The following is a 27,220-nucleotide window of genomic DNA, read 5'->3' as shown; positions in this document are numbered from 1 at the left end:
TTCATTGAGGTGTTTTTGTTGTGTACTGTATATTTACTAAATTAAATTAAAATAAAAAATAAAACTTGCATAAACTTATGTCTCTCGGTCAAATAATCAAAAATCTTGTGTTTTAATAATATGGATTATATAACATGCAGAAAGAAACCAACACGCTCTTATATCAATGTACGACCCGCAAACCTTTCAATTTTTGTGCAATTTGTCACACTACTAATGAACAAAGGAGCATTGTGGTATAATACTTCTTAGCATTGGATTGCCACATATTTCAATCTCCTCTGTATAAAGCTAACCAAAAACCATAGATGTGATTCTGACCTTGATACGTAGCTCAGGCACTTGCAGTGCCACAATCTTCTGTTTGGCCAATATCTTCTTTGTCTCATTAATGCGAGCCGTAACGAAAAAATGTAACGAAGCTTGTTCAACTATCTTGCTCAAGTACTCATTGGCTCTTATTTGAACTTCAACTGCTTTAGCTAATGGAAAATGAAAGACAACAACAAAATTTACATTATGAAGTGGCGATATGCATTGTATTCCCCAGCATTGAATATTATTGGTTACAAACTAAATGGTAATTTGCACAAATTCCACCTCTTCCAACTCAATACTCAGCTAAGGATTACAGTACTCAATTTAAGCATGCGTCTCCTATGTCCATAGCTTTTTCCAGCATTCAATCACATAATCTGCAGTTAATAAATAGACTTTAATGTAAATCACTTGAAAGCTCTGTTGGCAACATTATGAGAGAGAGGTTGAAAAGATTATGTAAAGAGATATTACTTCTACTCCAAAATGGAATCCAATTTCCAATTTGTACTTTAGTAGATTGCAAACAACGACAAAATAAAACATTTCAGTCTGCTGGTAATAGCTTCACACAAAGTGCTTGCCCTCTGATCAGTATACAGACTGAGTGAGTACCGTGCTGATATCAGACAATACATTAATTGGTGCTCAGAAACCCAGTACTAAAGTATAATTATTCTTTTTAGTAAATATATGTAGGGTTCCGGGCTGGCAAACTGCCTCTTGGTCTGTTTTTCACCACAACCTCTTGACAGGAAGAGGATGAGACGAAATTGGACCTGTTTTGCCATGTTTATAAATCGTTATTAGCTATCCAGTCACATGTTCTCATATTTATAATAAATTCACAGTTACCAACAAATGAATACATCTGACATACCTAATGGCGAATGGGAGTCACTTATTATTGGTTTTGTTTTTAACACTTTGTTTTTAACACTAGTATTGTATTTTTAACACTAGTTTGTCAAAAACAGTTCTACTTAACCCCTTAAGGACACATGACATGTGTGACGTCATGATTCCCTTTTATTCCAGAAGTTTGGTCCTTAAGGGGTTAAAAAAAAGTGTATCACAAAGGTGTGAAATGCTTACTGTTTTACGCACTAATAGATTTTACTTAATATTAACATTGTGCCCGCTGAGCAGATTTAATTAAGCTTTTTTATGTTTAGGCATGCTGCCATGGGTAAAGGCTACATTAAGAACACTGTATTGCAAATAGGAAATGTTTTAATATGTTTTTGTTAGTTCACCAATGTTATAAAGACCTCCTATACATATTTAGTGGTGATGTAAATTGTAGTGTATTTCAATTCTTGTCCTTGGGAAGAGGTTATTAAAATACATTAATTTTCATAAGGTTCATTGATCACTCATAATCTTATTTATATTGTTATATATATTACTATGCAGAGCAATGTCAAGGTGAATGAAAGATGCTTATCATGTAAAATAGTGTAGTACATGCATCTATGAATCAGAAACGTTTTGTCATTAGTGAAATGCTGTAGGATCGCGCACATGATTATGTAGTTAATTTTTAGGTCTACACAGTTCCAGAAAACTTTGAAAATGAAGAATTTGTAATTAGTTGTGACACCAGTATTCAAATACATTTTTTAATTGAAATGGTGGTGATATTTATTTTTCTTTTAAATGGGTGAGATCAATCTTAAGTTTTCCTTCTAAATTATTTAAAATATGTATGTACTAGACTTGACTTTTCTAATGAATGTAATAATCAAGTGCAAATTGCATTTCCTTGTATACAGGTGTGAATCTGGAGCCCAAACTCCGGAGGGTTACTGCTGGATTTTGTGACATTCTAAAAGGTGGACATGTACATCCACACAAATGCATACATTAACAAATATACATATAGTGACAAATATCAGCAACAGGAGCTTCTGTTATAAAACTAACACTGTTACCTTGATTTCTGTCTGACAAATCAATTAAACGCCTCCTTTCCTCTGTATGCGCAGCAGGGTTAACAAATGGTGGCCCTGGCACACATTTTAAAGGAACACTAAAGGCATCAAAACAACTTTAGTTTAACAAAGCAGTTTTGCAAATGGATCATAACCTTGCAGTCTCACTGCTCAATTCTCTGCCATTTAGGAGTAAAGGGAACACTATAGGTCGGGAACACAAACATGTTTTCCTGACCCTATATTGTTAAAACTGTCATCTAGTCCCCAGCCCTCCCCATGCCTCCCCCAAATGTAGCAAAATCTTACCTTTATTGCAGTCTGCTGCTGCTGGCTCTGCCCCTGATCTGCCTGCTTGGACAACGTCATCAGTGGTGTTTTGAACCAATCAGAATGCTTTCCCATTGGAAAGCATTGGATTGGCTGAGCTTGTCAAGGAGGTAGATCAGGGGCGGAGTCAGCACAAGCCAAACACAGCCTTGGCCAATCGGCATCTCCTCAAAGAGATATATTGAGTCAATGCATATTTATGTGGAAAATGTGAATACATGTGAAAAAGGTGAATACACTAAATGTCAGACCCAGGAAGCACTTTTAGTAGCCAAATGAGTAGTGGACAGTAGGGGTATCCCTAGGCTGTAATGTGAACACTGAATTTTCTACCAAAAGACAGTGTTTACTTCCAAAAACTTGAAGGGAATGATTATACTCACCAGAACAAATTCAATAAGCTTTAGTTGTTCTGGTGACTATAGTGTCCCTTTAAATAACTTTTGTTTCTGTCCATGCAGCCCTAGCCACACCACCCTTGGCTGTGACTCACACAGCCTGCATTAAAAATATTTTTTTTGTTTTTTTATATGCAATCACATGTTGATTTGCTTTAGAAGTTTGTATCTACTGCTCTGTTAATTGAACTTTAACCACATGCAGGAGCAGGGCCTAGAATGGCCTAGAAGGCTATTAGAGTAGGAAATAAGAAAATGTAAATTACACATACTGTGCAATAAAGAAAATTTAAACATTAGATTACTCTTCACAGGAAGTGTTTAACCCCTTCCCGACCGTGGATGTTCTGGGTACGTCTGACAAAAGCGGCCTTTAAGGACCTTGGACGTGCCTAGTACGTCCGCGGTATTCCTTCTTACTGACCCAATAGCGACCGTTCCTTCGTCGGCGATCTGTGTTCCTCTCTGTCTGGGGGGGACTGTCTGACAGCCCAAACAGTCCCCCCATGGCAAATTAGGACCCCACAGGCCATGTGATCGCTCTGAAAGAGCGGTCACATGGCCCCAATAGGAGTCCATAGTGCTCCCTGCATGTGTAAAATAAAAATAAAAATGTTAATAAAAAAATAAAAATATATATATATATTATATATATGATATATAACATCATACTAAGTGTATTTTTTATTAATATATACATATATTAATATAAAAATACACTTAGAGTAAAATTACACATGTATATATATAATATATATGATAACTAATATTTATTTTTATAATATTATATATATATAAACAAAAAATACAATTTAAAAAAATATATATATGTAATTTTATTCTATACATATTTCAAAATACACTTAGAAGAACATTATATATATATATATGTTTATATAAATAAAAAAATAATACCAAATATATATATATATATATATATATATATATATATCCATATACATAATTGCATAAATAATTTCATAAATATACACGTAGACTTGTGTACTGGATGTATATATATTTAAATTCTATGTGCATATTTATGTAATATTTTTACATTTTATTAATTGCAATTTGAGGGACCTGCCTGACAACCCACTCCGAAAGTCCAGAGAATCTAATTTGTTAGCACTGTATTTAACCCTGTAACTTTCCATGACACCCTAAAACCTTTACATGGTGGGTACTGTTTTACTCGGGAGACTTCGCTGAACAGAAATATTAGTGTTTTAAAACAGTAAAACATATGATAGCGATGATATTGTCAGTAAAAGTTACATTTTTTGAATTTTTCACACACAAACGGCACTTTTACTGTTTTAAAAACACTAACATTTGTGTTCAGTGAAGTCTGCCGAGTATAACAGTCAGGGCCGGCCTTAGGCATTTAGACGCCCTGTGCGAAAAATCTTCACAGCGCCCCCCCCCCCCCCCGTCATCCATGTATGCTGTTATGTTTGTGTTGTCTGTGTATGTAATAGTACGTGTGATGACTGTGTGTGATATGTAGGCTATGTGTGATAATTGTAATGGGTATATTAACAGTGTGTGATATGCGTGTATTGGTTGTATGTGACACACACACACACAGACACACACACAGAGTCAGACGGCCATACACACACAGGAAGACATCCACACACACACACAAGCAGACAGTCATACACACACACACAGACACACACAGGCAGGCAGTCACACACACACACAGACACACACAGGCAGACAGTCAGTCATACACACAGACACACACAGACAGTAATACACACAGACACACACAGAGGCAGACAGTCATATACACACTCACACACACACACACACGCAGACAGTCATACACACAGACACACACAGGCAGACAGTCATACACACAGACACACACAGGCAGACAGTCATACACACAGAGGCAGACAGTCATACACACAGAGGCAGTCATACACAGTCACACACACAGAGGCAGACAGTAATACACACAGACAAACACACAGATGCAGACAGTAACACACACAGACACACAGTGGCAGACAGTCATACACACACACACACACACACGCAGACAGTCATACACACAGACACACAGAGGCAGACAGTCATACACACAGACACACAGAGGCAGACAGTCATACACACAGACACACAGAGGCAGACAGTCATACACACAGACACACAGAGGCAGACAGTCATACACACAGAGGCAGACAGTCATACACACAGAGGCAGACAGTCATACACACAGAGGCAGTCATGCACAGTCACACACACAGAGGGCAGACAGTAATACACACAGACAAACACACAGAGGCAGACAGTAATACACACAGACACACAGTGGCAGACAGTCATATACACACACACACACACAGACACACAGAGGCAGACAGTCATACACACAGACACACACACAGAGGCAGACAGTAATACACACAGACACAGTGGCAGACAGTCATATACACACACATACAGTCATACACACACACACAGGCAGACAGTCATACATACACACACACACACAGAGACACACACAGGCAGACAGTCATACACACAGACATACAGAGGCAGACAGTCATATACACACACACACACACACACACACACACACACACATAGGCAGACAGTCATACACACAGGCAGAGAGTTACACTCACCTGACAATCACACAGTTACCTGTGGAGTTCATTGTTGAGGCAGTGCAGCTCCTGGTGACTGTTTGGTGGGGAAGCAGGGACTCCTTCCTGCTTCCCCTGCAGCCGTTTTCCGGCGCTTTTAGCTCTGCCCCCGCCGCACGGTAAGCTCCGCCCCCGCTGCAAATTTAAAAAAAAAAAAAAAAAAATGTTTTTTTTTTTTTTTTTTTTTAATCGGCTGTGCGGCCGCACGGCGCCCCCTGCTCCATGGCGCCCTGTGCGGCCGCACAGCTCGCACACCCCTAAGGCCGGCCCTGATAACAGTACCCCCCATGTGCAGGTTTTGTAGTGTTTTTGAAAGTTACAGGGTCAAATATAAGGATTGATTTTCCATTTTTTCACATTGAAATTTGCCAGATTGGTTATGTTACCTTTGAGAGCATATAGTAGCCCAGAAATGAGAATTACCCCCATGATGGCATACCATTTGCAAAAGAAGACAACCCAGGGTATTGCAAATGGGATATGTTCAGTCTTTTTTATTAGCCACTTAGTCACAAAGACTGGCCAAAGTTAGCGTTCATAATAATTTTTTTTGTGGACCTAGTAAGGGTGACCCCCCAGTTAGCTCCTCATGCCAGGGAGACATCAATTCCCATGGCTTCATGGACATTTGCCCTGGTACGCTCTCTGCATCTGCCAATGCCTGTATAGACTAAATATAAATTAATTAGCATATTTCAACACCGCAAACTCGATGTGACTTTAAAAAGCCAGACACCACACATAAAAATAGATTCAACATATAGCTGGTTTAAAAAAAGGCTAATATTGTAATTAAAACAGTGCATTTACACCACTAGTACTTACTTTAAGTTAGGTAAACAGCTTATGTTTAAGTTTTTTGGGGGCAATTCAAAATGAATTTCTAATGTAAGGCTAAAATAGTTGAACTAGAAAAAAATCTCAAATCAGCTATGCTTCCAGTTTGGTCTTAAATTTGAAATTAACTTTAAATTCACTTTAATCACCTGAACATTTTAAATTTATTAGATAACCCTATTAAACCAATGAAGTGATGTTCATTTTGCAGCTGTACCCTCTGTGCAAATAGTGGGGTACAAAACAGCGACATCTCAATTCCTTCTAAAAATCACCCCACATACATGTTTATACACAAATATATACAAATCAGATTATTTGCTATTGTATCTATGCTGTTTCAGACTGTACAAAAACTGCTTAACACAAAATAATGAAATAGAACAAAATCTTTAAAAAGAAACAAAAAACACATTGTGTCCTCTACTGTGTTCGGACTATGCAAGTGGATTTTTCTTGCATTCTAACTTGTGAATTGTACCTAACTCATTTTAGGCTACTATTGTGCATAACCAATATATATATATATATATATTTCTTCATCTTACATGATGTGGGCTCCAATGTCACATTAAGGTCTTTGTTCAAGAATTCAGCTTTCAGGACTCCGGTGTAATAAACAATATGTCCAGTTAGAAAAGCAGCTATTGTATAACGATTTGAGCTCTGGTTCTTGAAAGTTAAAGTGACTTTGAAGTCACTGCCAAATACTGCATTATCTGCCTGAAAGTCCATATCAGCATCGGGCACAGACTGCAGCTGATCATCATCTCTGATTTCCTTTTTGACACCATACATCAGTGCAGCATCAAGGGCTAGTCTCTCTTCTTCTGTGCCTGTCAAAAAGACAAGATAGAAAACATGATTGCCCTATTCATTGATATCTCCTTTTGACAATTAAGTTGATATAGGAATTATAAACTAGGTTTCCAAGCTTTGTTAAACTATCACTTAGGCATCAAGATGAAATGAAGTAACATCTAACAATAAATACAGGCACCAGCACACATCATATGACTCAATGTTGGACTTATTGTGAATAAATCATGTTTTGTAACATCCTAACCCTGCCACCCTTGTTCCATCTGACCTCTTATAAAATACTTATTGCTGGTTAATGTACTGGTATGTGGTTTGCATATATTTTATTTAAAGGTTTATTCCAACCTCCATGACCACTTCAGGGATTTCAGGTGGTCATGGGGGTAGGAGTATGTATGCGCATCGTTTCAGCGAGATATTGTTAATTGTGTACTGGAAGCTAGTTGCTCTACTGGCAAACGTGACCCAACAAGTAATTTTACCTTTTCCATAGTGCCCAACATGGCATTTAGCACGCTAAGGGTCACCCCCCACCCCCACAAGGATTGGAGTAACTCTTTAAATGCATTATCTAGACAATGTACTATTGTTACGTAGCTCCTGTACTCTAGGTGAGCCCCTCTGCCAGGTCAGCTTCTTCTCTGCCACCAGGTACTCTGGAGTGCTTCAGACCCTGTCGCCGAAGCTTGACTGGGGTGTCTGAGGACCTCTTCCCCAAACCAGGTTGCAGTGATTATAGCTCTAGAGACTTTCTCTCCTTTCTAGCAGAAATTATAGCAAGACAGCCTTAATGCCCCTTCAACCCAAGTTCTAGTCGAAACATAGCATAGGGTAAAACAGAACAGAATTTTAATAAAAAAACATATATTTATACCCCAACAGCCTCATTTTTAGCCATTGGGTTACAGTGGTACACAAAGTTCCCCTTCAGGTCCTTCACCGTAACTACCTCTCAAACAGTACAGTGACTCCAAGCCAACTAATAGCAGTATGGACTTGGGATAGCAACCGATTACACTACAGAGCTTAATTACATTGCAACTTGTGTGAATGGAGCACTGTGGTCACAAAGAAGGGTGGGGACAGACAATAACAAGAGCTGAGGGCCATATTGGATATTTAAAAGAGTAAACGAGCAGCCACTATGAACTATAGCCATAGTCACTTTAGCTCTTTTAACATGTCACTATGGTGGGTCAATAAATAAAATTGTAGCACAAAGTGGCAGAATGAGTTACACAATCTAGTACATTTATGAAGGTGGGTTTATAGGACAGGTGCATACACTACATCCCCATATTTAATAACTGGCATTAGCATTTGTTGTGCAATCTGTTTCCTTATTGTGAGATTTAGGCAGGATTTGTTTCTCTACAGGGCACCTAATTTTTATAAAGTTTGGATAAAATTTTGGATTATATTTGAATAACGTTTTGATGAGAGTTTTTCAATATGGAGGTCAAAAGATAGATTGGGGTTTAGCAACATACCTAAATATTTGAAAGAACTGACTTAGGTCAGTTTGCTATTTGATTTTGTTGTGATGCATATATTGTGTATTTTATGTAATGTAGGTACTGTTCCAAAGATCATTGTGACATTTTTGCCAGTGTTTAGGAAAAGTTTGTTATCTGTGATCCACTTTTCTACAGAACTGGCCTTGGAGCACATCCACAAACTGTGGTAGATTTTGTTTGTGTAGGTTATGGTGTCAGCTGCTTACATGTGTAAAGTTGAGGCTTTGCAGACGTCAAGAAACTAATACCCTCCACCCTATAGACCAGGACATATGAGATGGGGTAGGGGCCAGCCATCATGCCCTCTCTGGTTCTGGGGGTTTATTTTATATAAGTATGAGATAGATTAATAGATAATGAAGCTGGCTTTAGCATCTACGAGTCACATGTTCACTTGTTGGCAATGTCAATTCAACCTTTCATGCTTCCAAAGCGTTATCGAAGCTGATAAAATGAGTACTATAAAATTGTGCAATAATCTAGACCCATGGTTCCTAAACCAGTCCCCATGGCCCACCATTCATGTTTTTACCTGTTGGTGGGTCTTGAGCACTGGTTAAGGAAACACTGATCTAGACCATAGATCCGTACTACTTGAACACTAGTACAAACACACAGAGAGATACATTTCTCAACTACACACATGCATTCCTAAAACACACAGCAACATACAATTCCATGAGCACACTCAGGTACACACTATCACACATACAGAAATACAGACAACCTGGCGCACACACTCCCACAAACATATAAACACAAAAACACAGCCATCTACAGATACACTCTGCCCCACACTTCCACAGAGATACAAACTGCCATACACACAAAACAAGTATATATTAATATATCCATATTTTTAGCCACCACCCCTCTTCATCTGTCTTTTGTAGAGTGCTGTTTTCTTTCATTCTTGTGTGTCGCAGGATTAAACTGGTTCACAGACCACCTCCCTCCCACACAGCATATTTGGTGTACTGGAAGGGAGTAATATAACCTCACACCCTCCCTGTGCTGCCATGGGTAAAGGTGCTATCAACCTGGTCCAGGCAGCCTGATAATGGGCCATCTGTCATGAAACTGTTCCATTAAGTCTGTTGGGGAGATCTTACTACCTCCCCAGTTGAGAAGCATAACATTAGAGTGTCCCAAGCGAGGGGCTTGGCTGGACCCCTTACCAGAGTAGTGCTTGTACTCCCCAAAGATTCTTGCCACAGCACGAATAGGGATAAGATACTGATTGTCTGAGGTTGTTCTTGCTTAGTGAGGGGTTTTGACTGTCTGCTATAAGAATCCAATTAGTTTTCGAATTGCTTTTATTTTGATGTCGGTTGTAGAAACATACTTCTCTGGAAAAGCTGTTGTCACACATACTGTTAGCTTAACATTAGTATGAGAGTTATAAAGGGCTACAGTACAATATGGAAAATGAATGGCTATGATAAAGAAAAATAAGGTCCAACTTGTTTTACTTCCCACAGTTAAATACTCCAACAATTGTCCTGAACTTAATAGCACAAATCAAGGTCCTTTCATAGCATTGCAATACAACCATAACAACTAACCAGTCCAACCTATTGAGTCCATATGGCAGGAAATATAGCGGTTAATCATATAAGCATAAACATTAAAGAAACACTGCAGATTATCTTTATTCTGGAACAGCCAAAGTGAGAAATAAAACCCCATTAAAATATTGTACTAAGAACGGTAGTAAGCTTTCCTGGAAAGTAAGCCCTTTGAGTTTTCTAAGCTAGAAGCTAAGCACTATGAACCTAAAGTAGTTATATTACAATTAATGAATTGCAACTCCTCAGAACCATTGAGAAACAGGAAATGCTACTAATCAAGCACCTGTCAATTGGTTCCCATACATTTTTACACTTGTAATATGCAATCAGTTGCAAGCATATAAATATTGTCACAGCATCCTATCTTTAATGGCTCTCTATTTTACTGGTATATATTAATCACTCAGATAACTTAAATTGCACAGTTTAAAATGTAATACAATTGTAAATGTAAAACATGAAATATATACAGATCACAAACCCTTTCACATCACAGTAAATGTAAATGCTATGTTAGTCCTGGCTGAAAGCCTCAAAGCTTTAACCCTTTCACTGGCCAGCAACCAACATGTTGCTCATTCCCAGGCGCTGAAATTGTGACATTAATATATGTAGCTGCTGTGAAAAGGTGCTCACTGTTAATGAACACTGTTTCACAGCTTTCAACATGTTCAATCTGTCAAAAGAGAAAAACGATTTGGGCTTAATTTTGACAAGCTACAGACAGTAATCGCAATCACGTTTTATACTCTGTGTTTTTTTTCCAGGGGTTTTGTAGTTTAGCATTATAAAAAAAAACATTTTGTCCATAACCAGGATTCATTTATAGAATTACAAAATAATGACTATATTTTATTCTTTGTTCTGGGATAACTCTTTTTTCTTTTAACAGGAAGAATTGAGTGTATGTGTATATATATATATATTAAAAACATTTGCATCAAGTTATAGGATAGATGACAATGAGACTAGAGACCATTGATTTTTTTTAAACCTGGTTGAGGTCTAATATATATATATATATATATATATTAGACCTCAACCAGGTTTAAAAAAAATCAATGATTTTTTTTAAACCTGGTTGAGGTCTAATATATATATATATATATATATATTAGACCTCAACCAGGTTTAAAAAAAATCAATGGTCTCTAGTCTCATTGTCATCTATCCTATAACTTGATGTAAATGTTTTTAATGCTCCAGATCTCTCTCTCTAGCTCTCTCTCTATCTGCCTGCCTGCCTGACTGTCTGTCTCCTGTCGTATCTAATGCGCAGTTTGTACTCAAATCTAATGCGCCATTGAATCTAATCCGCATTCAAATTTTGGAGACTTTATTTTGCCAATAAAGGTGCACAATTCGAGTAAATACGATCTCTCTCTCTCTCTCTCCATCTCTATCTATGATGTGTATACACACACTTTACTATATGAACCGTTTAATATAAATCACTTACATTGATCTGTTGGTAATGTTTTGGTTTGCATAAATTGAGTATTTGGTTGCTATGGTATGCTGCTTTGCTTAACTGCAATGTAATTAATAAACATTAGAATCCAATGCACCAGACTACATCATTACACTGCAACTGGCATACCTGAGACCTATAAACGATCCCCATAGCTTGTTTTCCATTCAACCTTATTACATGCATTGCTATTATGTCTATATGTGATATACTGGGCTTTGTAATTTCTAACCAGATGCACGCCAATACAAAATATGTGTCACTCTGCTTATTATAAACTAGGACTGTGCATGACATTCCTTTCTGCTTTCCTGTTGCTCTATCCTTCTGTTAACTGCTTGGTTTTCATTTTACAACCTTTCCTTACAAACCATCCTCCCAGGATCTGGTAACCTAGCAACCAAACACTACTCAAACTACGAATCTCAAAGGGACTGCATGGCCAATAGCCCTCCCATTAAATATTGAAAAACCTTAATGGTGATCACTGACATGCTATTGCTTTCTATTTGCTGAACTACATTTCCAATGTCTGCTTTTTTATTTCTTTTCTTTGATAGAATAGCAATACATGCTTTTAGCAAATTATTTACAAACTTAACTAAAACATATACATAGTATAGGGGCAATTATTTCAACTTCTTTGTTGGATTATTCCTGCTTTATAAATATTAAACTATGTCTGTGTTTTGATGGGGGTGTCACGGTGCTACAATATGTCTTTTGCTTGCTTTATTTATAATTAAAACTATACAGAGCAGAACAGACAAGCCAGACACATCTTTTTTACTTCTTACTTTACAATTACATAATATTTTTTTCCAATGATAAAAAAAAAAAATATATATATATTTTTTTTTCCAAATACTAATATAACAAAATAGAAATTTAGGCTGTCAAATATTTTTTTTTCCAAATACTAATATAACAAAATAGAAATTTAGGCTGTCACGTTTCTGTTTTATTGCATTTTATTTATCTGTATTTTATGACATTTATGTACAAAATACGAGAATTTAAATTTGTATACTTATGGATGGACACCCTTTGCCCGTCCCTATTGCTATCTCCCTTCTCTATTTTATTCCCCAATTTTAATTGCTATATTTTTTGTTGCATTGTTTTGAAAAATGTTCAACAAAAGAATTTGAAAATAACTTCAATATTTATAAGATGTATGTTTCAGAGAAACACAATCGTAGGTATGCTTTCAGACTATATACATACACTATATTTCCATAAAGTGTCTATAATTTTTACATATTTATTTTGCATTTTGTTCTTGCATTTTCATTATTTTCATAATAATAATATTTTAAATATTTTCAGTATCCTCTCCCTTCCCATTTATATAAATTCTAATAGAGGATTTATGTAAACATGGAATGTTTTATATAAAAAAGGAAGGTTGTGCACTTTGTCTTGCTTCTTTTACAGTTGTTGTAATGTGACCTTAGCATGCATAGATGGGGATTTACTAGTTTGTGTTTCAATTTACAGTTTGTGATTAAACCAGCTTATGTAAAGTGATCACAAAACTAACACTTTCCCCAGGAATATAACTAGCATTGTACCAAAAAACCCAAAATGAAACGCAATTATTAAACAAAAAATAATAATTAATGCAAAACCTGAAATAAAAACACATTATTTGCCATTTAAAAAAATGGACACTTCTTTTTAAATTGTTAGTTAAATGAAAGAATTACAAAATGAGTTATTGAGTCAGAAGCAGGAATGTGATATAACACAAGCTGCTGGGGGATTTAAGCCTCAGATTAATGGTTAGTAGGTCAGAAAACCAAATTGGTAGATTTTCCAGGCAAAGGATTATTTTTATTTCTTCTTTGTTTTTTTGTTTTTTGTTTGTTTTTTTAATAAACAACGGAATTGTTTTCACAGTCACCAGAGACTTAATAAATATTTTATAGGTGTAAGTGGCTATTTAGTTTGCTATTCATTCTAAGTGGAATATTTTGAAAGTGAATTATATCACAAAATAAATGTATTTCCAAAAAAATGAGGATGTGTCATCTTCAAAAAAAGTTATGTAAACATACATTTAGGCAAATTAAACATTTCCCAGCATTATGGTATGTGATGATTTAATAATAAAATGTAACATTTTTCACAATGACATCACTTTTGATATTTTGAAAGTCTTCTTTTTTATTTTAATGAATGGGTATATAAAGGATTTTGTCACAGTAAAATCATACATTTTCCAATGTTAAATGAACCCAATTTATTTTTTCCTTATAATTTAGCTTTCAGGAATCACAACGGACTAGTTTTTATATATTGAAAAACTAGATGGAGTCAAAGCTCTTAAGAATATCTGCAGTGCTGCACTACCCCCAATTGACACACAGTGACACAAATTAGCAATAGATACCAGAAAGTTGGAGTGCGCTAGCAACTGCACTGGAGTCAGGGTCTTCTCTGAGTACTCTGAAAAAATATACAGTATATAGTGCAGACTATCTGTATATATTGATCTGGGGATCAACTCATATGGACCAGAGCCCTATCACCCCTGGCTCTGGGTTTGAATTGTTTTTATATAGTTACATATATGTCACAATCATTTAACTATAAGCCTGTAATGGCTAAAAAGGAAGACACTAGAGTTTTAGCTACAAATGTTGACTTTTAAAGAGTTATTCCAAGCACCATGACCACTCCAGTGTTTTGAAGTGGTCATAATGCAGTGTTATGTTATTGGTGCTTAATTGGAGAGCCCGTAAAAGAAGGCAGATGTCGTAATTCTGACACCCAGTGGGGACTGAGGTAAAAGGCAAACCAAGCTGTTGTAAAACTGTTTGCCCTATTATCAGGTAATGGTGCCAGGGTACCCCTGGCATCATTACCACTACAGTGGGCTATAGTAGTGATGATGGTTGTGATGAGCCTTTGGCTACTGGTAAGTCATGACTGCTGATGGTTTTGAGGTCTCCCACAGAGATTAATATAATAGAATATATATATATATATATATATATATATATATATATATATATATATATTACTGTTTAGAGCTCATCTGTGGAATATGTAGCGAAGTCCTTACCTAAAAGGTGTTGCAGGAGAAATATTTTATCTCTGATGTTTGTATGGGTATACAGGCATGCAACACTATTATCGCTGTTGAATAACATGATGCATGCCCTCAAAACTGAAAGCAATGAGAATGACCACAAGCAATACAGTAGGGTTTTGACAATCACATAGCTTATGAGTTATTTGGCTTTCCTTAATTTTTTTTCATATATTGTGTGCAATGAGAAGGGGCTGTACAGTTAAATGGATATCGAGGGAGGGATTCACAGCCAGTAGATGTAGTGCCATTTTCTGCACATCCAGGTAGCCAATCGTCCTGTGGATGGATGGCTAAAGAATGCACGGTGATGATTCTCCTTCAAATATAACTAGACCTTCTAATACTTGCTAATTTTACCTTACTGGTTTTAGTCTCCTAACTTTATTGAGATAACAAGAGCATACAACAAATACAGCTAACTATAACATTGCAATATACTGACTTAACAGTATTTCAAATGTAAACTATATTCAGACAGTAAACTTTATTTAAAGTAGTTGTTGTAATAAGTATATAAACATCACATTCTAAAAGTGCAAGCGTGATATCCATCTTTAAAGTGCTAATAATACCACATAGGTAGATTGCCCAGACAAAAGCCTCATCCCTCTGGCACAAAGTGCACATTAACATTTTGTCATGTAAGTCCATAATTTTCTTGCTACCCCAAAATATATGTGGAAACAATGAAATGTTTTTTCATGACCTTGCCCTTAAAAGAAAATATTCAGAAAATGATCCAATCCTTGGTAATCACCAAGGCCCTTAATATTATTAACTGTGGCATTCTAGCCTCTAATAGGAAGTAAAAATGATTTGTCACCCAACACGTCTTAATAAATGAATACATAAACAAATCTTCATGACATCATGCATTGATAAAGGGGCGACCTGAAATGTCTGTAAGTTGACCGTGTCCTAAAAATTCAGTGGTAGCACCATGACACTTTGCATCTGATAGCACTGCCCTCATTTTTTTCTTTTGTTCTAATAATGCATGTGGCAAGAATCGTATCCCTCTTCAATAGCACATGCTTATGTAAACAGATAGTTTGCAGAATGAAACATTCCAAATCAAAATTGACTGATTGTCACCTGGAGCACTGCCTCTGATGAGCTATCATAAATAGTTCCTAGCATTGAATTAGTTAAAAAAAATAGCAGTTTTCACTCTCACTGAAGTGGTCTGAGTGCAGTCTCCCTGTCCCCTTAACCCTGCATTGTAAAGCATTGCAGTTGCAGAGAAACTGCATTGTTTACATTGCAGGGTTAAGACTGCCTCTAGTGGCTGTCTGCAAGACAGCCACTAGAGGCACTTCCTGCATTTTCCTCCATGAAACAACTCAGGACGTCCTCATGCAAGGCGTCTTCTAAATCCCCACAGGAAAGCTTTGATTCAATGCTTTCCTATGGGAAAAGAAAAATGCATGCATGGTGCTTACTGCGCATGTTCATTAGATTCCTCCATCAGTTGACATCGTCGTCAGAGCTTGAGCTAGCGCAGAGAGACCTTAGCGCTGGAATCAGGTAAGTGTTTAAAGAGTTATTCAAGGCTGGGGATGAGGAATACAGGTTATAATCCTAACACTACAGCGTTCCTTTTCCTGAATCTTTCATTCCTATATTTGTTTTTGTACATAAGAGTTGTCTATTGTGTGGCCCACAATGGTTACCAAATTTTGAAGTCACCCTCGACAAAAAGATTGAACAACCCTGCCTTAAATGGACCCTCCTTTTAGCTCATAGATGTTATGGGGCAGGAATGTCTGGGCATTGTCTTATCTTGAGTGGCTAAGCTATTTTTGCTTAGGTGCCTGATGCTGTTGCTCTTGTAGCATAATGTTGCATTAGATTAAAAAAATATCACAAAAATGCATTAATAAATTGTACTTCTTCCACGTAGAACACATGCTTTATATACTAATACATATCCTTGTGTACTTATACATTGAGGGGATAATAATTCCAATTGCAGAATGCTTGTCTTTATATTTCCGAATGTTCTTAATGTTAAGTACTTATTGAGTCTGATCGGTGACAACTATAACATCTGCACTACATTGGTCATTTTTGTTGGGATTCTATTGGAACAGGTTTTGTTTTAGACAAGTATTTTTTGATATCGTTACACAAATATGCATTTTACATAAACAATGTTTTTATTGTTACCTTCAGAGAATTTGTATGAGTCTGTTATGTCATGTGCACCATTTACTCCAATTTCTTTTGTTACGATCTTTTGACCCACATGTGATTTGTCAACATACTCAATTGATTTTGTCCCATCTTTCAATACCTTTGAGTACACAATATCACTGTTTACCTGCAATTGTTGGAAAAAGATATTGAAAACGTATTTGTTTTAACTTACTTACTCAAAAATTATTATACATTATTTTCTTATCTCTAATCATATGCAGTGGTGTATTTAGGATTTGTGCTGCCCTAGGCAGGTGGGTGCTTGGGCACCCGCACCCCCCTAATTTAAAATGTTCCCCACCCCTTCCTGTTAAGGCCGCACTTTGACTGACAGATGCTCACTCACTTATAGACACACATTCTCACTGATAAATGCATACACTCACTGAAAGACACACACTCTCATTTACACTGACAAACAATGTCATACACACACTCACTGATTTGACACACTGGTAGACAGACATACACTATTACTCGGACACACACTGACAGACTCACTCTCACTGGCAGACTCACTGACAGACGCACACTCTCACTCAGGGATGCCATCAGAAATTTTGGGGCCCCTGACAAAGCACAAGGTCTGGGCCCCTCCAGGCCCGCCCATGAGTCCCCCACAGGACTCCTACCTAGCCCGCTGACAATAATGCAGGACTGAATGTGGCGTGTATAGTGGAAGTGAATTAGAATGTGTGTAATGGATGTAGTGTTTGTGTGGATTAGATACTGTTTGTGCAGTGAATGCAGAGTGTGTGTTAGTGTAGCGGATGCAGTGTGTATAGTGAATGCAGAGTGTGTTTGTGTAGTGGATGTAGTGTGTGTACAGTGGTGTAGTGTGTGTTTGTGTAGTGGATATAGTGTTTGTGTGTACTAGTGCAATGTGTTTAGTGAATGCAGTGTCTGTAGTGGCTGTAGTGTATTAGACGCAATGTCTATTTTTAGTGAATGCAGAGTGTTTGAATGTGTGGTGGATATAGTGTATGTACAGTGAATGCAGGATGTTTGTGTAGTGGATACTGTGTGTATAGTTAATGCAGAGTGCATGCTAGTGTAGTGAATGCAGAGTGTGTGTTAGTGTAATGAATGCAGAGTGTGTGTTAGTGTAATGAATGCAGAGTGTGTGTTAGTGTAGTGAATGCAGAGTGTGTGTGTTAGCGTAGTGAATGCAGAGTGTGTGTGTGTTAGCGTAGTGAATGATGGGTGTGTGTTGTGTAGTGAATGCAGAGTGTGTGTTAGTGTAGTGGATGCAGAGTGTGTGTTAGTGTAGTGGATGCAGAGTGTGTGTTAGTGTAGTGAATGCAGAGTGTGTGTGTTAGTGTAGTGTTAATGTAGTGAATGCAGAGTGTGTGTGTTAGTGTAGTGAATGCAGAGTGTGTGTGTTAGTGTAGTGAATGATGGGTGTGTGTTGTGTAGTGAATGATGGGTGTGTGTTGTGTAGTGAATGCAGAGTGTGTGTTAGTGTAGTGAATGCAGAGTGTGTGTTTTACTAGTGTATCCATGTTGTGCAAATGGAGCATTCCCCCCCCCCACATTAAATGTAATAAATGTTATTCCCTGGTGGTCCGGTGGCATGATGGGACTCCCTATACTTGCAGAGGGGTCCCAGCAGTCTGCATCTGTATGTTACAGCTCTTTCTAACTTCCTGTGAGCGTGGCATGTGTGCCGCGTGGAGCGTTGCCATGGTAACCCGTGGCAACGCTCTGACGCCCGTGGGTCTCGCGGGAGTTAGAGAGAGCAAAGAACTGTAACATACAGATGCAGTCTGCTGGGCCCCCTCTGCAGGTATAGGGAGCCAGGGGCCCGCAGCTGCACATATATATAGCGATCATCGAGAGGGAATGTGGGAATTTGGGGCCCTGGACTGCCAATGCAGTTCGGGCCACCCAGAACTGCTGGGCCCGTAACAACCATCATGGTTGTCACCCCATGATGGTGGCCCTGCTCTCACTGACAGAGCCCGCACTCACTGACCGACACATACACACTGACTGACCGACATACACACACATTCACTGACCGACACACACAATTACTGAAACACACACACTCACTGACAGACACACACTCACTCAAATTCACTGACACACACTCACTGAAAAACACACACTCTCTCACTGACACACTCACTCACATTCACTGACACACACACACTCACATTCACTGACACACACACACACACACACACACATTTCCCCCACTCACAATTATTATTATTATTACTTTTTAAAATTGAAATCCACCCAGCCTCCCTACTTTTGGGATAGCTGGGTGGATTTTTCACCTGGGGTCCAGTGGGGCTGCTGAGCAGAGAGGCGGCCGGACTGGCAGGCAGGCAGGCGGGTTGTTTCCCGGGAAGGCAGCCACACTAAGCTGTCAGCGAGGGAGCACTTTCCACTGAGCTCTCTGCTCAGCTCCCTCACGCACCGCAGGGAGCCGGAATATGACGTGTAGTTTGACATGTAGACCAGCACATAAACAGGTGGGGGTCCACCAGGTGCAGGTCAGCCCAAAAAAGCTTGAGATACATAAACCCCAGGCTGTCAGGGAGTGCTTCAGCACGACTCACTCAGGGTTGCACATATGCAGAGATATTCTTGAGTGAACTCATGTGGACTAAATAATCTAAATGTAACTTTGCACAGCATCATTGTGTCTTATGATGTGCTCGCACTGTCCTTTTTGGAGATATGGAGGAGGAGGCAGGGTAACATTAACATTGTTGTCTACATCAGGCAACTGCTGCTTCGGGCAGCTGACCAATGCAGATAAAGCAATTGTAGCATATAGGACCCACTGCACACACCTTCCCTGGTTGCCGAGAAACGTCACTTCCTCCCAGCCCTTAGACAGCAGTGACGGATAGCAAAAGAGGAGGCAGAAACAGAGCTCTGGAGACTGGCTACCGTGTCTGGGGACTGATATAAAGCCTGGCTGCAGAATAGACGTAATGACTGGGTACTCAGTGAGATTGCGAAGGAGCAATAATTGACTTCTGCTCCCTCATAATGCCCAGCATACTGTTTTATCAATGGCTGCCAGGAGCAGTCAGCCACATAAGTTGTGATTGTGTGATAGTGTGTGCATGCTTTCCAGCCTACCATTTTTTTAAATCAGTTAAACGACTTAATAAAACTCAAAGCGATGTGCAGAATGCATGACTGTATCATAGAGCTCCACAACAGTAAAAGTTACATTGACATGCCTACAAGCATATCACAGAGGTCCTCAGCGATACAACTAAAACGTACAGTTAACAGGAAATAGTATAGAAGTGGCGCTAAAGGATCAAATCGGTGGATGGTGCAGCCAAAACCAAGTATATCACCACTATATATACTTAAAGAAACATGTACAGCCAAAAAAAGTTAAAGCGCACACACACACCAAACAGGAGTGATTACCTGAGGTATAGCAAATAGGTATCTCCTCCTTAATACACAATGATAAGGTTTGACAAATGGAAAATCCCTATACAAAAAATATAAATACAGAGAAGGACATAGTGCAACCTGTATAGTATATATACTGTAAAGGGAAAATTTGAGATGAAATCACTCACACTTTTTTGAGCCGTTTAGAAGTAGGCTCAGGACTTATACAGCTTTCATGTCACTTAAATGGGACATGCACATTTCCTTGAATCCTCAGGCCAGTTCCCCTTAGGTCACAATGATCATCAAGTTTGGAGTCAGGAGTCAGGAGCCAGGAGCCAGGAGCCAGGAGCCAGGAGTATCAGGAGAAGTAGTTTATTTTAACAAATAGTTAAAAGATAAGTAATAAAAAGCAATATTGCACACACAACGCGTTTCAACCAACTGTATGTGGTCTTCCTCAGGTGCTCTTCTAAATTACAATGGATATACCACAGTTTATATAGGGGAATCATTACATGCTTAATCATTAAATTCACAACACTTGTATAGGTAATTACCCTTATATGGTCCGGACCGGATGTGGTCTGCCACCTCCAATATGGCTCCACATCCGGTTCGGAAGGGCACATTAGTGGATCCAATACTCAATATGCATTATAAAAAACACTCAGTATAAACAATAGATATATCCTATCCCCATCACAGTCAGCTTCCATGATATGGTAAAATCATGTGTGACTGCGAAAATAGGTGTATCTAAGGTCCTCTCGGTGTTCCGTTTCGTCACTTCCGGTGACGTATCCGAAAATGGAGTCCGCCCGTCGCGTCACTTCCGGTAGCGCATATACCAGCCGAAACCGTCAGTATTACTTCCGGTTTCATGATGAGGAGGCGGAAACACTCTCTTCGCTCTCCTGGGGGTATAGGGGTGTCCATTTTCGATTTGAGGGCAAGGTGGCCATCTTAAGAGTGGGCAAACAGTCCTCTTTTGAATACATTCATTCGCAGGGCACATATTGCATATAAATAAAAGAGAACACAAAAGTAAAATATATATATATTAATAACAACATCCACTATAAAAATAAATATAGATATAAATGCAACCCATTCTGTGGCTCATTAATACAGATAATAAGTGAACTGCATTATTTTAGAGTGCATAAATCTAACAATGTTAAATAAACCTAATATAAAATTCCTATACAAGGAAAACTAAAATATGGAAAAATAGCTGTCCAGAAATAACTTGATCCCAACCGACAAGACCAGAAAAAAATATATAGAATAAAATAGTTATAAATAATAAAATTTAGTAAAAAATCCTAAAAAGGACCATTATATAAAAATAGAAAAAATATATGTTAAGAAAATGATATCCTCGTGAATGAACTATCTCAGATAACATCAATTATAGCAGCTTATTGATCTCAAAATCAATGTTGAGACCTTTTGGGGCCAGAGAGCGTAATTCAAAAATCCACTTGGATTCTTTTAAACTAAGGGCTTTAGATATGTCCCCACCTCTCCAGTGTCCTACTACTTTTTCAATAGCAAAAAAGCTCAGAAACTTAGGATCCGAGCCATGGTGTTGTAAAAAGTGTCTCGATACACTGTGGTTCGGAAACCCTTTTTGAATATTTCTCAGATGTTCACTAAGCCTTATTTTAAGTTGGCGGGACGTTTTCCCCACATATTGATATCCACAACTACATTGTAAGAGATAGATAACATAGGTAGAATGACAAGTAATTAAGGTTTTAATGTGATATTCTTTTTTAGTCACTGTAGAATGGAATTTCTCTACTTTCTTGTTATTCAATCTTAGGGTGTTGCAGCAGGCTCTGCACGACCCACAGTAGAAAAAACCTTTTTGTTCTTGTGTCCAGTCACTCAAAAAGTTTCTCGGTACTTCAGTTTTGATAAAACTGGAAGTTATCATTTGTTTAAGGTTTCTTGCACCCCTGAATATGAATTTGGGCTTATTGCCTACAAATTGTTTAATATCCTCCTCATGTTGTAAAATGTGCCAGTTTTTATTAATAATTTTCTTAATGGCACCTATATTACTAGAAAAATTAAAAATAAAGGGGATCTGTTTTTGTTCACCTAAATCATTTTTTCTTTTATATTGTAACAGGGGAGACCTGTCCATGTCCCCGACTTGATCTATTTTTTCTTGTAAGTCGTCACTTTCATACCCTTTTTGTATTAATTGATTTTTAAGGGACATAGCCTGACTAGTGTAGTCCTCTTTTTTGGTACAGTTCCTTCGTATCCGAAGGAACTGTCCTTTGGGTATATTATTTAACCAAGGACGATGGTGGCAGCTATCCAATTCGATAAAACTATTAACGTCTACCTTTTTAAAAAAAGTTTTAGTCATTAAAACTTGGTCCTGGATAAAAACGTTCAGATCCAAAAAGTCGACATTATTATTACTCACATTTTGTGTGAGGGAGATTCCCCACTCATTATCATTAAGGTAAGTGAAAAATTCTAAAAGGGTCTTTTCCGGCCCCTTCCAAATGATGAAAATATCGTCAATATATCTCTTATAGAGGACCAAGTTTGCGCCAAAGCTATGTCCCCCAAAGACGAAAGTACGTTCCCAAAAGGACATGAATAAATTCGCATAACTTGGCGCAAACTTGGTCCCCATAGCCGTACCTTTAATTTGCATAAAGAACTCCTCCTCAAACCAAAAATAGTTGTTCTGCAAGATCATGCGTATTCCCTCCAAAATAAACGATTTTTGGGGGTCTCCATATGCCTCAGTGGCCTCAAGATAGAATTCGACGGCTTTACATCCTATTTCATGTTGGATGATTGTATAGAGGCTAGATACATCGCACGTTGCAAGTAAATAATCATCTTGCCAACTAAAATCTTTTAAGATATTCAGTAGAGTCTTGTAGAAATGCTGGAGTCTTTTTAGCCAGAGGTTGTAGGTGGTAATCGATATATTGGGATAATGCAGATAAGACCGAGTCTATTCCAGAGACAATGGGGCGCCCTGGGGGGTTGGTTACGTCCTTGTGAATTTTGGGCAATATATATATGACAGGAACTCTCGGATATTCAGGGAGTAGGAAGGAAAATTCTTTCTTATCTAAAATATTATCCTCCAAACCTTTCTCCAAGAATATTTTTAGATTGTTTCTAATTCCTTCTAGAGGATCTTTCTTAAGTTTTACATATGTAGTTATGTCGTTTAATTGTCTATATATTTCCCGTATATACCAACTTTTATCAAGGACGACTACTCCTCCCCCCTTATCTGCTGGTTTAACAACTATAGATATATCCTTTTTAATTGAGTCTATAGCTTTTCTCTCTTGGAAAGAGATGTTTTGTTCAAACTTAGTAAGGGGCTTTATGTTATGTATGTCAGCCAGACAAGAATTTTCGAAAGCCTTAATATTATCCGTTTTGAGAAAGGTGGGAAAAAAATCTGACTTTTTCTTTAAATCAGTGTGGATAATTCCCAAATTCCCACTCACTGGAGCTGAATTAGCCAATGAATCTGGTATAATAGGATCTTGTCTATTAAAAAATGTCTTTAAACACAATTTCCTGGTATAACGGTTGAGATCAAGAAATACTTCAAATTTATTAGCTGGACAGCTAGGTACAAATTTAAAACTCTTCGATAGAATCCCTTCTTCTGCTTTAGAAAGGACTCTATTAGATGAATTAAAAATTCTTATCTCACATCCCTCTGCCTCCTTTTTCCCCGCATGATCTCTCCCTCCTCTCCCTCCTCTCTTTCCTCTTCTGATTTTCTGGTCCTTTTCCTTGGGGTTTCTTTTATCGGGGTTTTTCTCCCCATTCTGTTCCCTAAAAAAACCTCCTCCCTAGGTTCTGTTCTAAGAGCCTCAAACCGATTCTTAAGGGGTATATATGGAGAGTAGTCGTCCTTGATAAAAGTTGGTATATACGGGAAATATATAGACAATTAAACGACATAACTACATATGTAAAACTTAAGAAAGATCCTCTAGAAGGAATTAGAAACAATCTAAAAATATTCTTGGAGAAAGGTTTGGAGGATAATATTTTAGATAAGAAAGAATTTTCCTTCCTACTCCCTGAATATCCGAGAGTTCCTGTCATATATATATTGCCCAAAATTCACAAGGACGTAACCAACCCCCCAGGGCGCCCCATTGTCTCTGGAATAGACTCGGTCTTATCTGCATTATCCCAATATATCGATTACCACCTACAACCTCTGGTTAAAAAGACTCCAGCATTTCTACAAGACTCTATGAGTCTACTGAATATCTTAAAAGATTTTAGTTGGCAAGATGATTATTTACTTGCAACGTGCGATGTATCTAGCCTCTATACAATCATCCAACATGAAATAGGATGTAAAGCCGTCGAATTCTATCTTGAGGCCACTGAGGCATATGGAGACCCCCAAAAATCGTTTATTTTGGAGGGAATACGCATGATCTTGCAGAACAACTATTTTTGGTTTGAGGAGGAGTTCTTTATGCAAATTAAAGGTACGGCTATGGGGACCAAGTTTACGCCAAGTTATGCGAATTTATTCATGTCCTTTTGGGAACGTACTTTCGTCTTTGGGGGACATAGCTTTGGCGCAAACTTGGTCCTCTATAAGAGATATATTGACGATATTTTCATCATTTGGAAGGGGCCGGAAAAGACCCTTTTAGAATTTTTCACTTACCTTAATGATAATGAGTGGGGAATCTCCCTCACACCAAATGTGAGTAATAATAATGTCGACTTTTTGGATCTGAACGTTTTTATCCAGGACCAAGTTTTAATGACTAAAACTTTTTTTAAAAAGGTAGACGTTAATAGTTTTATCGAATTGGATAGCTGCCACCATCGTCCTTGGTTAAATAATATACCCAAAGGACAGTTCCTTCGGATACGAAGGAACTGTACCAAAAAAGAGGACTACACTAGTCAGGCTATGTCCCTTAAAAATCAATTAATACAAAAAGGGTATGAAAGTGACGACTTACAAGAAAAAATAGATCAAGTCGGGGACATGGACAGGTCTCCCCTGTTACAATATAAAAGAAAAAATGATTTAGGTGAACAAAAACAGATCCCCTTTATTTTTAATTTTTCTAGTAATATAGGTGCCATTAAGAAAATTATTAATAAAAACTGGCACATTTTACAACATGAGGAGGATATTAAACAATTTGTAGGCAATAAGCCCAAATTCATATTCAGGGGTGCAAGAAACCTTAAACAAATGGTAACTTCCAGTTTTATCAAAACTGAAGTACCGAGAAACTTTTTGAGTGACTGGACACAAGAACAAAAAGGTTTTTTCTACTGTGGGTCGTGCAGAGCCTGCTGCAACACCCTAAGATTGAATAACAAGAAAGTAGAGAAATTCCATTCTACAGTGACTAAAAAAGAATATCACATTAAAACCTTAATTACTTGTCATTCTACCTATGTTATCTATCTCTTACAATGTAGTTGTGGATATCAATATGTGGGGAAAACGTCCCGCCAACTTAAAATAAGGCTTAGTGAACATCTGAGAAATATTCAAAAAGGGTTTCCGAACCACAGTGTATCGAGACACTTTTTACAACACCATGGCTCGGATCCTAAGTTTCTGAGCTTTTTTGCTATTGAAAAAGTAGTAGGACACTGGAGAGGTGGGGACATATCTAAAGCCCTTAGTTTAAAAGAATCCAAGTGGATTTTTGAATTACGCTCTCTGGCCCCAAAAGGTCTCAACATTGATTTTGAGATCAATAAGCTGCTATAATTGATGTTATCTGAGATAGTTCATTCACGAGGATATCATTTTCTTAACATATATTTTTTCTATTTTTATATAATGGTCCTTTTTAGGATTTTTTACTAAATTTTATTATTTATAACTATTTTATTCTATATATTTTTTTCTGGTCTTGTCGGTTGGGATCAAGTTATTTCTGGACAGCTATTTTTCCATATTTTAGTTTTCCTTGTATAGGAATTTTATATTAGGTTTATTTAACATTGTTAGATTTATGCACTCTAAAATAATGCAGTTCACTTATTATCTGTATTAATGAGCCACAGAATGGGTTGCATTTATATCTATATTTATTTTTATAGTGGATGTTGTTATTAATATATATATATTTTACTTTTGTGTTCTCTTTTATTTATATGCAATATGTGCCCTGCGAATGAATGTATTCAAAAGAGGACTGTTTGCCCACTCTTAAGATGGCCACCTTGCCCTCAAATCGAAAATGGACACCCCTATACCCCCAGGAGAGCGAAGAGAGTGTTTCCGCCTCCTCATCATGAAACCGGAAGTAATACCGACGGTTTCGGCTGGTATATGCGCTACCGGAAGTGACGCGACGGGCGGACTCCATTTTCGGATACGTCACCGGAAGTGACGAAACGGAACACCGAGAGGACCTTAGATACACCTATTTTCGCAGTCACACATGATTTTACCATATCATGGAAGCTGACTGTGATGGGGATAGGATATATCTACCGTATTTATCGGCGTATAACACGCACTTTTTCTCCCTGAAAATAGGGAGAAAATCATGGGTGTGTGTTATACGCCGATATCCTACATTTACTTACCTGTCTTGAAGCGTGGGCCGGCTTCACAGCGCGCACCGCGGAACTGGAACTTAAATTTCAGGTTCCGGTTTCCAGGGGGACT

The 27,220-nt window shown here is 37.8% G+C and overlaps 1 protein-coding gene across 1 annotated transcript in view; it reads right to left on the bottom strand.

Moving 5' to 3' along the window:
- Window positions 1-27,220, bottom strand: part of F13A1 (coagulation factor XIII A chain) — a 98,131-nt gene that overhangs the window by 8,357 nt on the left and 62,554 nt on the right. The window contains exons 11-13 of the mRNA XM_063451759.1: window positions 17,131-17,284; window positions 7,029-7,316; window positions 322-482 (exon numbers count right to left, since the gene is read on the bottom strand). Of these exons, the coding sequence (XP_063307829.1) occupies window positions 322-482; window positions 7,029-7,316; window positions 17,131-17,284 (603 nt within the window). The remainder of the gene's footprint in view (window positions 1-321; window positions 483-7,028; window positions 7,317-17,130; window positions 17,285-27,220) is intronic.

Source organism: Pelobates fuscus, chromosome 4 (genome assembly GCF_036172605.1).
Source record: "Pelobates fuscus isolate aPelFus1 chromosome 4, aPelFus1.pri, whole genome shotgun sequence".
In the NCBI taxonomy this organism is placed as follows: domain Eukaryota; kingdom Metazoa; phylum Chordata; class Amphibia; order Anura; family Pelobatidae; genus Pelobates; species Pelobates fuscus.
The sequence above is the reverse complement of the archived record's forward strand: the minus strand, read 5'-3'. Positions and strand labels throughout refer to the sequence as shown.